This window comes from Scomber japonicus, chromosome 13 (genome assembly GCF_027409825.1).
Source record: "Scomber japonicus isolate fScoJap1 chromosome 13, fScoJap1.pri, whole genome shotgun sequence".
Classification (NCBI taxonomy): Eukaryota; Metazoa; Chordata; class Actinopteri; order Scombriformes; family Scombridae; genus Scomber; species Scomber japonicus.
Genome location: NC_070590.1, coordinates 10,575,050 through 10,588,295, shown reverse-complemented (window position 1 = coordinate 10,588,295; position 13,246 = coordinate 10,575,050). Strand labels below are relative to the sequence as shown.

Here is a 13,246-nt window from a genome sequence, read left to right as displayed (position 1 = left end):
CTGTGTGGTTCCCCAGTGAGGGAGTTTGTCTTATTTCCTGCCCTGCTTACAGTAACAAACAGCTCCCATGGACTGGTAAGGGTTTCAGTTGAGATAACAAGGGACCAAACGTGGGGCTCTCAACTAAGCCAACCTGTTTGAAGCAAAGGTTTCCATAGATACCTGTGTGGCATGGCTATATAAAAAATGAGTTAAAGGTACCCTGTGGTGTTCTATTATAGTCAACGTCCCTATTTCCATTCAGCGTTCTACACAAAAATGTATTGTGTGTATCTTTGAGTCTTGAAAGCATTTAGTCATTTTTTACTCAATAGCAGTCTTTTGGGGATATATTGCTGTATTTCTCGCTCGGTGTCTTAGCACCACCAGTAGATCAGTGGAAACATTATATCATGTCACTTGTATGTGCATGTGCGTCACTTTGCGTGTGCACTATAATAAAAAAAGGGAGGGGCACACTCATAAAGATGTTAACAACTCAACAGGGTACCTTTAAGTTTATAGCAATCAATGTCAACAACAAAAAACTAAGCTTTTTTACAGAAGGGAGAATTTAAAAGACACACAGTGGGCAAAAACTACAAAATATAACGTTATACATCAAGGCAACGCAGAAAAACAGAGTATGAAAACACTCATATGGTTTCTCTGAGACTTTCTGGGTGACTGTTTCAAAGTGGTGGAGCAGCAACAGAAAAAACACGATTACAATTGATCAAACAGGATCACACCACAGGGCTCCTCTGACACCGCAGAGGCACAGTTATCATATGTTGCCATGACACTTTCGACTGCGTGTTATCTTTAATGCAGTGAAATTAATGTGACATGAATCAATGGGGTTGAGAAATGAGCTGCAGTGTAAGTGTATTATTTGAAATCATCTATGTACAAACTTAAAAAACTACATGTTGGTTTAAAGCTGGCAACAGATGCAGTACACTTACAGTTCGTGAGGATGAATTGTTTATTGTAGTAAATTATTTCTTACATTTTCTATTTATTTGACTTTTTATTTTCATGTATACTCTCCTTTATGATTGAGCTATGATTTAGATGTCAGGAAAATGTCTGAGGAGTTGTTTGTCAGAGCAATTTGTTTTTCTTCAGATAGAAAATATCCATAAAGCGCCTCACAGGATTATGACTGTCAAAACATTGCATCACAACAACTCACTAGCCAGCCAACATCATTACATACATAAGGCTGAAAACTAATTGTGTTGTCATGCAATGTAGTTAGTTGAATCTTTGCAGTGGATAAAAACTACTCAAGCTAAAATTCAAAAAAATAAAAAGAGCAGACATACCACACTCACACTGATTTTGGAAGGCAGAACTTGTCAAAGCACTGTCTTTCTCACATTAATCATCTGCATAAGGACCTTCGTCTGTGCTACCTTTGGACTTTAGTTATAACCAGGCATCTCGCCAAACAATATCCACGGAGGAATAATTTCAAAAGCCCCCTTAGCCCCCACCTATTTACTGCGTTTTTGTCTCAGGGTGACAGACAACCAAAGGAGGGATTCATTTGACTCAGTTAAGTCTCTTTCAATTACAGGGAGACAATAGGTGTTATTGTTCTGTTTCTCCGAGATGCTAATTGAAAAGAGATGCTGCTGCATTTTAGACCTTGAACTAAAGAGGGGGAGTGAATGATGGGAAGGGAGTCAGGGAGACCGACCAAGGTCCTGAAGGGCGAGTTATCAGGAGAGGGCAATTACCAAATGTTTGTGTTAGGGATTCGAGGTATTTCGAAGCGAGATAGGACGAGGTGAGATAAGGTGGAATGGAAGGGAGCCAAGTGCCACATTAAACTAAGTGGGTGGTTTGCATCATGTTGCACTATTAAAGCAATAACAGCCATGCTTCCTTCTGTACTAGGATGAGAAGGATGACACCACTGCAGCTTTGGCATCAGTGAAGTACCCATAGAGGCAGTCCTAGTATTCTTTGCGTGGTATTATAATACCCGAGAGTGAGGCATGAAAGCTGTGTGAATGTTTCTTCAATGTCAAACACACACATATTTTTAAAAAAAATAGAAGGAAAGCAAGAGTAGTTTCAGCAAAGTTGTGTTTTGATAGAAAAACAGAGCGGGTGATATAACAGATACAGACGTGACAGATTACATTAGAGACATTCAGACAGGCACAGGGTGAGGCGTAGAAGTTGATGTATGGGTGTAGCAAGAGGAAATGGCTGTTTTTATTCATTGATGTGAGTGTACAGGTAGGTACAAAATAAGAAGGAAAATATATAGTTACTTTTATAACTAAACAATTATAATAATAGAGAGAAGGGGGAGACTGTAGTAAAAGAAAAGAGAAAACAACTAAGCACAAATAAGTAAGTTGCAAATAACAGATGCAATATTTGTAATAAAAAGCATGAAGCTGCTGCATAGGTGTTTGGCTGAAGGGGTGAGGTTGTAGCGCAGTTGGATGGGATATAAAGGATTCAAGCTCCTCGAAGGAGAGGATGTCAGGATTTGGCAGCAGCAGAGGCCAAGAGGGTCCCCAGCATTATAACTAGAAAACGACATCTTACCTGTTCGTGTAAACTATTACCTCATATTTCATTTCCACCTCTTCATTCCCCCACATTCATTTGCAGTCTTCTCCCTGGAGGTGCTGGTAAGTGGTAGATACATCCAACATCTATTTCATGCAGGACTCGAGCTGTAATAAAGCAGCCCCAGAGCTCTTGGATTCTTGTTATGTGTGAATATATTCCACGCTGGGTTGAGACAAATTCCTCTCTGCCCACTGCATGTGTGGGTGTTTGTGCTGTAATCCCTCAGGAGTTACGGTCTACCATGAAACAGTGTGTAATTATGTTTTCTCTCGCCCCTCTCCTCTCTCCCTGTCTTTTGGTTTTGTTTGTGTTTGTGTGTCCAGTCCCTCCAGTGATCCTGGTCTATCCAGAGACGCAGGCCCAGGAGCCGGGAGTATCTGCCAGCCTCCACTGCCACGCTGACGGCATCCCAAATCCCAAACTCCTCTGGCTGAAGAACGGCATGGACCTGCAGCCCAGATCCTCCAAACAGCTTTCTCTCATAGGTAAGTTTTTCATTATTTTGGGGAATGCTGTCAGCTTGTCGTATGTTTAAGCAGATACTGTATGTCAGGTCTCGTGGGTGCAGGGATTTTGAATTGCAACAGCATTGCAGTATGCCAACATTGCAGAAATCTGTATAAACACAGAAAATGCATGTGGACAGCGAAGACAAAGCTGGTGCTCTGTCATCCAAACTTTTTTTTTATTGGTGACTCACTTTTTGGCAGTATTTTGTCGTGCTCTCCATTTATTTGCATATAATACTAAGGTGATGAAATCTTTATGGCCACACTCTTCAGCGGACTTCATTTTGTTCTTCTGACAAATCAAACATATTGTAAAGTAAAAAGGAGATCAAGAGAGTGACAATAAAATGAAATATACTGTGTGCCAGGTGATGGCAGCTACTTATCCTTGCTAGAGGGATGTTTTTTAAAGACACTCTCAATATAAGAGAAAAAGAGCAGAATGGAGCACGACTTCTCCTTTTATGGCCTAGTTCTCATTAAGGGAGAGTTTATTGGCTGTGTGTGGGTCATTACCTGTGGTAATAGCCTGTTATCAACCCTCAGACTCTCAAACAAGGGAGATACTGTACTGCAAGGTTCCCCACCACGATGGGTACAGCCTCAGATTTGCCAACTAATGTGGGCAAAGACAAGGGGCCGCAGTCCCAATTACAGTGATCATTTTTGCTCTTTTTTCCCTCATTAAAAGCATTAAGGAAAATGAAAACAATAGAGTAGAAAAGTAGATTAAGTAGTGTGGATTACCATTTTTTAAAATAGCTTTGTGTGAGGGGGATCAAAGCAGAAGAGGATTTTTTTGCTGTTTCATTTCAAAGAATTAGCTATATAATGCCAGGGGTGTAATAAAGACACTGTAAAAAGGTTTCCTGTATCCACGTTTGCTTGCTGGATTCTGTCAAATCTGAACCACACACTGACAGCTGATAGTGAGGAGTATTGATTTGAAACCACAGTCGAACACTAAAGAGAGAAACGGCTTTGTGCTGCTGAGTGAATGAAACTGTGTGCTGGAGCCGTCTGTTGTGCTGAAACCACTCGAGCCTGTTGTAGATTTCTGCCTGATACTCCCAGCTGCTCCGTTTGTTTTAGGGCAAACCTCTTAACACAACGACTGAGACACAGATGCATTGTGGGAAGGGGTCTCAACACATAATTTTTGCCAGACAGGTTTTCAATGAATATGTAAGTTCATTATCACTATAATCACATCCCTTAGTGTTTCAGTGGCAATGGATGGCTGCAAGCTGTGTTTGTGGCTGTGTTTGTGGCTGTGTTTGTGGCTGTGAACTAAATGTCTTCAACTTTCAACTTAGTTGTCATTAAGAGGGCAGAGAAGAGAGTAATCATAAGACATGTGAGGACAGCTGACAGTGTGTCAAATAGGAGCACGCCCTGAGCTAAAATCCACTAAGGCTCTCGACACACATTCATACACCATCTATGTAGAATCTCTCCCAGTAACCTCACACAGCATGTATGATGTTGCAGTTATGTACATTGAGAAATATTGATTGTAATCCACAATCTAGCTTTGATTTTTTTTGTTTTATCTGGTGGGGGTTTGCTCTGTCTGTTAGATCTCTTGAAAGATCTGAAGTGCATCAGTTCTGTTGAGAGCAATTGTCCAATTCAGCAGGACAGCAGAGGGTCTGTTAATCAAATAATTTTCTTATTCTGTCTGTGTTGCTTCTCTAGCTGCTGCTTCTTTTTATAAGTTAGGTCTAACAATAAAAAATGTTCTTTAGACTACAGAAAATTTCAGACCTTTTCAGTTGTTTTTCCTCATCCTGTGCACCTTGGAAATAGGTAAAGCTGAGCCAGAAATGTTTACTTAAGTTTACACTTTGCTGATGATCACGTTGAAGTGCCAGATGACAGACTCAGCGTCACTTTATGTCCTCTGTAATTGCCATTTAATCACCTTCTTTACAAAAAATCCTTACAAGCATAAAATTATATTACATCGTTATTTCAGTTGCAAAAGTCCTTTTACATATTTTTCTACCGACTTACAGAAATCCCTGAGACCAGGGACCTCGGGCACATGCCCCGTTTGCCCTTGCAGTAATCTGTGCATAGGGAGCATTTAAAGAGACCAAAAGTCATAATTTAAGACAAAACCACTTCAACTCAGAACCCCTGTTGCCATGAACTGCTACAAGCCTGCAAAATAAGGATGTAAAGGCTCATTTAATGAGCAGTTGATTCAGTGTTTTTCAATAAAAATTGATCAGAACGTAATTATGAATTAGAAGTAATTAGAGTGGTGTCTCGTTGCATGAAGGCCTGCTTCAAGGCAGTTTTCACTTCAAAGCGTTGTGCATTTTTCCTCTGATTAAAGAGAATTATTATCAGAATCCAAAAGACATTTCACTAATGTGAAAAACTTTGCGTCAACATCTGTAATGTCTTGTTATTTTACATCACAGTAGGTGCAAATTAGAAGGTGGAGGTAGTTTTCACTGGAAAAAACAGAGCGTTGTAATTTGTAAGTGTGCAGGTTTATTGATGTTGAGTCAGACAAACACTGACAGTATGCAAGCTTTACTTTATAACAGGTAGAGCATAAATATGAGGAGAAGAGGAGTGATACAGAAAGGGATGAAAACTGAAGCTTTCTTTAATGTTTTTACACAACATGGCCTGTGAGATCTCCTCTGTGACACACACACACACATCATTGGCTCACACTGTGCTGTAAAGTGTGTGGTGATCAATATGGTGCTACATACAGGAGAGATCAGAGTGCAGCTGTACATCACAGACCTCGATGCTACAGCAAACATCAGAGAGTCTGCCTGTGATGCTGACCTCTGCCTTAACAGGACCTGCTTTATGTCACCTGTCACCTACATCTAACAATACGGCTGCACCTGGAACAATGTTACAATAGTAGACTTCACTCAGTACTGAAAGACAAAAAGTCTTCTGAAGTGGAAACAGAAGAGTTGTGAAGTAAATATGGTATACGTTACTGTTTTACTGAGCTGTATTCAGTTCTTTAACTGAAGTTACTGAAATCAAGTGAAATCAAAGTGACTTTACTTGTGCATCTAATAATAGCAACAGACTCGGTTTTGATCATCAGCCACACTAAATAAAAGACCTTTTTGGGGAATTTATCTGTGTACAATAATGTTGATGGATGATGAATAAACTACAACAAATGTATAAGATATGAGTTAGTTTTGTCACATTTCAAATCAAGACAGACGTTTGTTATATATCATGACAAAAAGAGTTTGGATTGACATGTATAATGACATGACTTTGGGTTGATTTTAAATGTGCTACCTAGATCAATTTGACTTTACTTCACTTATTGACACACGTTTAAGTAATATTTGGTAGCATTTCTTCTTTTCTTTTCTTTTTTTTTTAACCTAACTCAAAACAAATCTGACTGTACTTTATGTAAATCCTGATGTAATTGTGTTTGTCCCTGCCTTTGTTTACTATTGTATTCATTTTACTTTGTTTTTGAGATTATTTTCACATGAGCTTGTAGTTTCTGTTGGTTTACTCTCAGACTCCATCAGAGTTGAGGTTAAACAGCATTTCAGCACTCTGGAGATCCAATACTGAAGCTGCTCTGTGAATTTCAATGTATTTATATTTTAAATTGTTTTGGTTTGGTCATAAAACAGCCTACATATAACATACACATGGAACACACTTGTCCAAGTATTCACCAAAAAACACAACATACACCATGAAACCCTATCAACTTAAAACAGCATATACATGTTCATATGTATACAAATGAACCATGGCACATTAAACTGATATGCTCTTTTTTTTATTTGAGCTTTAAATAAAATACATAACTTAAATTACAAAAAAAAAACAGTCAAACAACCACAGCTCTAAATCCTGAATGTTGATTTTTTTTTTTTTTTTTTTTTACTATGCTAATGGAAAAGCAGTTCTCAGTTCATCTGGTTGCAGACATTTGGTTGATAATTAGTCTCATTCAACCAAACTGAACTCGAGGTCAACACTGAGAAGTCTGGAATAAACACAGCAGACATGCTTATTGTGGATCTGCATTATTCATTTTCTTTTTCTTCGGGTGAAGACTGCCAGTGAACCATATCCATGTACTCCATGAAGATTTCAATTAATGCAGCAATGAAACCTATTTATTTATTTATTTGTTCCCTCTCTTCTTGTAGCGAATGGTAGCGAGCTCTTCATTGGCAGCGTCCGGTACGAGGACACCGGAGCTTACACCTGCATCGCCAAGAATGAGGTGGGAGTGGACGAAGATATCTCCTCTCTGTTTGTTGAAGATTCAGCCAAGAAGACCCGTAAGCCCATATAATACATTGTTAATTTTGAATACTCTATATCTAAAGTTACAGTAACATTTAAACCTCATCTCTGTTAAATATAAAGCCAAAAAGAGATAAAATAACATTATATGGTGGAATAAATATTAATGACGTGTCTGTCTTGTATGCATAAGTAGTGTTAAAGTGATCTTAGTTACATAGAGATAAGATGAAGACAGAAAAAATTAAGCTTGTTTAAAATATGATTGAATCTGTTTAGCTGTGTTTTTCTTTTAGTATCTGTGTGTCCCCTATCATACATTTCCTGCATTAGTATTGCAGCAGATACTTGAGCTAATTGTTTCCAAAAATACTTCATGTCAAGTGGTGTTTCCTCATGCCTTCATATGGCTGACGCAGGGTAAAAAATGAATAGTTGTAAGCAGCAGTCGTATAGTAACACTGTGATCAAGACTACATGAGATCAGCCCGATGATGTCCTGACAAATGTACAAAACGAAAATCATCCCAGACATAGCCGTCGCTCTTTTCATTCCATGTGGTGTTTTGTCTCACAGGAGCACAAAGCAAAAGAGGAATGTTTTCAGTAATTGTATAACCATTTGACTGTCACACTCACATCAGGAGTTTAATCTTCTGCAGAGCTACAAACTTACCTTATCTATCCACTAACTACAGGAGTCTCATCTTCTGCACACTTATGTATGCTGCACAGCTACTTTATCTATCTTATTATTTTAAAAAAACAGAGCCCATTTTCATTGACGATTCTGCTAAATCTGTATTTACATAGATAAACGTCTGTTGAGACTTTGGTCCCTGGCACCTTACTGATTGGTCAGGGTTTTTCTGTATAGCTAGCTATGTCTTTTGGCCAAATCACAGCAAGAATTATGGACTATGTGATCATCTAATCTGACACAGTGACCATCTCAAAAGAGAAAAATATTGTGTAATCTGACCCCGGAGAGAGATACCCAATAAAAATCTACAGAATCATGTTAATGATACATGTCCTCACTCAGATCTAAGTCCTATGATCCCAAATTCTAATAACACTGTATGTGAGAGTAGGACAAAAAGGGAAAGGTTAGATGCTCTCACTGGAGAACATCTGAAAACTAGGAAACTGTTTCAACCTTTATTGACAAAAAACACAATTTGAAGGGACAGTCCAGAAGGTGGATTTATGTTGACATGTCTAATCGTGTTTTCCTACTGCAGGATGGTCAGTGGATGACTCACGCTCTTCTCTATTCTGACTGTGGGCAGTGTAAAGAGGCTCTACTCCAATTTATGTAGTGATCTCATTGAAATACAAAGTTTAGAAAAAAAAAATCAAATCACATATTTCATGTCGCTTTGATATTTCATTAGATTGCCTCATTCCCTACAAAGAGCTAATCACAGCCATTTGAAATTAAACAACGTAATCTATGACTTGTCTTCTCGCAAGATATTTTGTGATCTCTTGATTTAAGTGGAAATATGGTCCTGTCAACATTGGTGAGGGATATTTGTAGCTGTCAAATATGTTTTGTCTCGACATGGCATGTGAGAAATCACCTCTGTTTCTCAGAGGATCCATCTCTTTTTCTTTTTTTCTTCGGGTGATTTAATGTTTTTCCCTTTCTTTTCCTTCCTATCTCTCTCTGTCTGACTCTGCAGTTGCAAACATTTTATGGAGAGAAGAAGGTAATACATTCAAGTTCTCAAAGTGCTTTTGTATTCTTCTGAATAAGTAAATGTGGCCTGCATGTTTTATAGCTCTCTGTGGCCTCAAGCTGGATATCTACACTTTCCAAGATGTTTGCTGTATTGTCCAAAAGAATCACAAAGTTGTTTTCTCTCCAGCAAAACTTTGTTTTATTCAAATCCTGCTTTCTCCCTTCAATGCCCAGGGTGTTTTCATCCGTTTGCTGGTGCGCTTTCTAATCTGTTTTTCAGATCACCTGGGGATGAACATTTACACACAAGCAGGAATTTAAAGTATGTTGCAAATAATACCACAGAGCCAGTGTGGGTTACATGAAAAACAACTTTGTGGTTTTCAGGACTATACAAATCCATCCTGTATTCATACTATATACATTATCACTACATCAATAAGGTCACAAGTACAGTCTTCCTACTACCCTGGAAAACCCACTGCAGTTTAGAAAACAATCATCTGAAATATATGCACATCATCCCCACTGTTGCGGGACCAGTGTGGTTAAAAATGGTACACAGTGTAAGTATTTGGATTATTTGTTAGCGTTTGAAAGTGAGAGTGATTTTGGCTCATTAACAGTGAGTATGAGGAAGTGCTTGTTTCTGTCTCTGTGTGCATTTTTCTGACAGCGTGTTTCTGCAGTGCTCAAAAAAAGATGTCTTGACAGTCTGACAAATCAATCATTATCATGGTTCCTGTCTATGCATGCATCTTGTGCATGATTTAGTGTGTATATGTGCTTATGCTTATTATCTCTGTTCATGTGCTGTATTCCTGACAGCAGTAATAGCTTTTTTCTGTGATCCATGCTAACTCATCAGCAGCTGTTTACAGACGAGCCTGTGAAACATCTCCTCAAAGAGGCAGCGCGTTTAATTTGACGCCTCTGGCAACAGTATGTTGTTGAAATGTTGCTGACAGGGCCCTTTGTAGCATTGTCAAGATGGCTGGCAGCCACTCACTGCCTATCCCCGCTAACATGATAGCATGCTAACAGTTGTCTTGCAGTGTCTCCCCCAGCAGGGAAATTGAAATGCCCATCATCAGTGTCAGATAAGACAACAGCATGGCGTGGGATTTGTGCTTTTTATTGCATTTTAAAATGCATTTCTGACAACATGTTCTCTGTCTTCCTGTCTTGTCTTCCAGGGTTGAGTGTGGGAAACATGTTCTATGTGTTTTCTGATGAGGGCATCACAGTTCTTCAGCCCAGTGAATGTGAGATTCGCAGACACATGAAGCGGACAGAGAGGATTGTTGCTACCTATGTAAGTTCATTATTATGTCTTTTCCAATAGAAAACTTCAATAGAAACAAACTATGTTAAAACATATCTCCATAATTCACTAAATAGATTTCAGGAACTGTAACACTGCTAAGAGCATCTTACTACCCGTCACTAATATATATCCTAATCAGGTTGTTTTACTTTTATCCAAACACCAGGTGTTGTGCTGTTTAGAGGTTGTCAGTGACTCAGGAGAAAGATTGTTTAACACATTTTTGTCAAATTCAGCAAATACCTCTTCATGGTCTGCTGGGTGTCTGTTCTGTGTGTGCTGAGAAAAAATACAGCGTTCACACACAGTGCTGACTCTGTAAATGAGAAACAAACAAAGTGGCTCAGACCAAGCTACACAACACCATTCCAGCCAATCAGCAAGGGGCGTTGTTGCTCATGCACAGGAGAGGGGGACGTCATCAGAGCAGCAGAAATATATCAATCCACACTGAATCCGAGAAGTCTCACGGAGACCCCCATGTTTTTTGATGCTCTGAGTCTGTTTCTGTCACTTTTGGTGAGGTGTAATCTGAGCAGGCAGCTTTTTAAATCACACAAATATCACACTGTACCAATGAATCAATAAATACAAACACGGTTGATTTCTTCCCGTGGTTCAGTCAATTTCTGCTGTCAGTCAGTCTGTTGACGGCAGTTTGTCCAGATGCTGTCCTCTCAGCTCATGAGGAGCCACAGCTGACAGACGGCTGCTTCTGTGGACGGAGATGCTGAGTGTAGGTTGAGTGAGAAGTGGGGAGGTCACAGAGAGGCGAGAGTGTGGATGGACTGTTGGGTTCACATGAGATGACATTTTTTTCCCACTCGTGACAGCTAATATGCGAGAGGAACACAGAAGTGACCCAACAGTTGATGCATCGCAATGGATTGCACCATATTTCTCTTTAGGTCGTTGCCATGGCAATGCACGTCTATGAAAAAACAAAGGGAGGGGTGTTTGGGTATTTAGTTGAAATATCAACAATCTTTGTCCAGATTGACTGACTCCATCTAAAGGAAAAAAGTGATCTATTAGAATCTTAACATCTATTTTATCTTATGGTGACTGGACTGCATTTATATAGCGCCTTTAAAGCACTTTTACACTCTGAGCCACATTCACCTATTCACACATACATTGATGCACTGATATGGCAGGCTGCCCTGCAAGGTGCCTGCTCATTAGGAGCTAATCATTCACACACACACATTCACAGGCTGATGGCACAGCCTTCTGCCTGTTCTACCTCCTGAGCCACAGCCGCCCACTTAACTTACTTCCACTAAAGTTATTCAGCGGAGTGTCAAAAGAGACTGTAACCAAAATGAAGGCTATTCGTCCTTCCCTCCCCTGTTTGTTGTTAGAGTGGGGCTCCTTACCTCACTAGATGTAATGGGATTACTTGTGTCCATTAGTCAACACACTGCACCAATATACTGTATAGAGTCCATACTACTGACCTCAAGGTTTTTAATCCACTAAAGAACATTCTTGTACCTGGGCAATAGGCTTTAGATGGTAAAAGTTGCTTGTTTCTCTGAGGGATTTGGGTTTTCCAGGACGCTGTAATTGTATTAGCGATCAATACAAACTCAATAACTCATGTGTTAGCCTGTTCCTGCTGTAAACAGCAGTTTCTCCACTTTGGTGAGGTGGAAATTCTCGAAATACAACCTGTGTGTGCGGTGTGTGTGTGTGCGTTTGTGTTTTTCTTACCTCTTGGGGATCGTTTCTGGTATAAACACTGACCTTATCAGGACCAGTAGTCTTCATGGGGACTAAAGCCTGGTCCTAATGAGACAGACCGTCATTTCAGAAGTCCTAATTAAGGTCCGGGGTCAGGTGTATATTGAGGGGAGGTAAAGGTTATATTTAGGTATGAATTAGTTATGGTTTAGGTTGCCAAGTCATTGTAATGTCTAAAAAAGGATAACTGTACAAACTTATTTAAATAATAAAGTACTATCTGATTGAAGTGTGAACAGAAGAACAGAGTATAAATATGTATTAAAGTAACTGCTTGAATCTGTAATCAAATGACTTTTAACAGCAATTCTAATAATAGATTAATTGTTATAGTAAAACATGAAACATTTGCTTATTTCAGATCCTAAAAGGTGGTAATTTACAGATTTTCTCTCATCATATCTTTTTTAATTGAGTATTTTTGGCTTTTGGACTCTTTTTAAAGCCTCAGAAACAACAGAGTATTTCAAACATGACACACAAGTCTCAATTACTCTTTTTTAAATAATTTTTTAGTTTTTAATTACAGTTTACGTTTAAAAACTAAATTTGTGCAGAATTATGTAAAATGATACCATGATTTGATCAAATCATCACAATATGATGCCAGTGATACGGTAGATCATCCATATTTTTGGCTTACCGCCCAGCCCTCATTATTAGTGATGGATGATCGAGTAAATGCACCCTACTGCTGATGTATGACGTACCAGTAAATCCTGCCAACTTTTTCCTCGCTCTGTTGCTTTCTTTAGCATCTCCCATCATCCCCTCTGTTCTCTGTTGGTTCTTCCCAGGAGGAGATGTGCCCTAAAGGTGAGGGGGTGTCACCTCAGCGATGCGTGTGGTCCTCAGCAGTCAACATCAGGGATAAGTACATCTACGTGACGCAGCCCCTCCAGAGCCGACTGCTAGTTGTCGATATCCAGGCACAGAAGGTGGTGCAGGTGGGTGGAGCAGAGATCAGAACTGTCAAAACACACCAGAGTATGGTTTTAGAACAGCTTGGAAAATATGAATCTGTAAATCAGTGACTGACATTTTAAAGTTTTTGCAAAAAAATGTCCATGTCAGCAACTTCAAATGATAACTAAAGAGGAGATTTTGAGTTCGGCACCC

General features: G+C 39.3%; 1 protein-coding gene across 1 annotated transcript in view; it reads left to right on the top strand.

Moving 5' to 3' along the window:
- The window catches only part of fstl4 (follistatin-like 4), a 197,791-nt gene that overhangs the window by 173,550 nt on the left and 10,995 nt on the right, over window positions 1-13,246 (top strand). Inside the window, exons 8-12 of the mRNA XM_053332315.1 lie at window positions 2,904-3,065; window positions 7,268-7,402; window positions 9,056-9,082; window positions 10,251-10,369; window positions 12,925-13,078. Of these exons, the coding sequence (XP_053188290.1) occupies window positions 2,904-3,065; window positions 7,268-7,402; window positions 9,056-9,082; window positions 10,251-10,369; window positions 12,925-13,078 (597 nt within the window). The remainder of the gene's footprint in view (window positions 1-2,903; window positions 3,066-7,267; window positions 7,403-9,055; window positions 9,083-10,250; window positions 10,370-12,924; window positions 13,079-13,246) is intronic.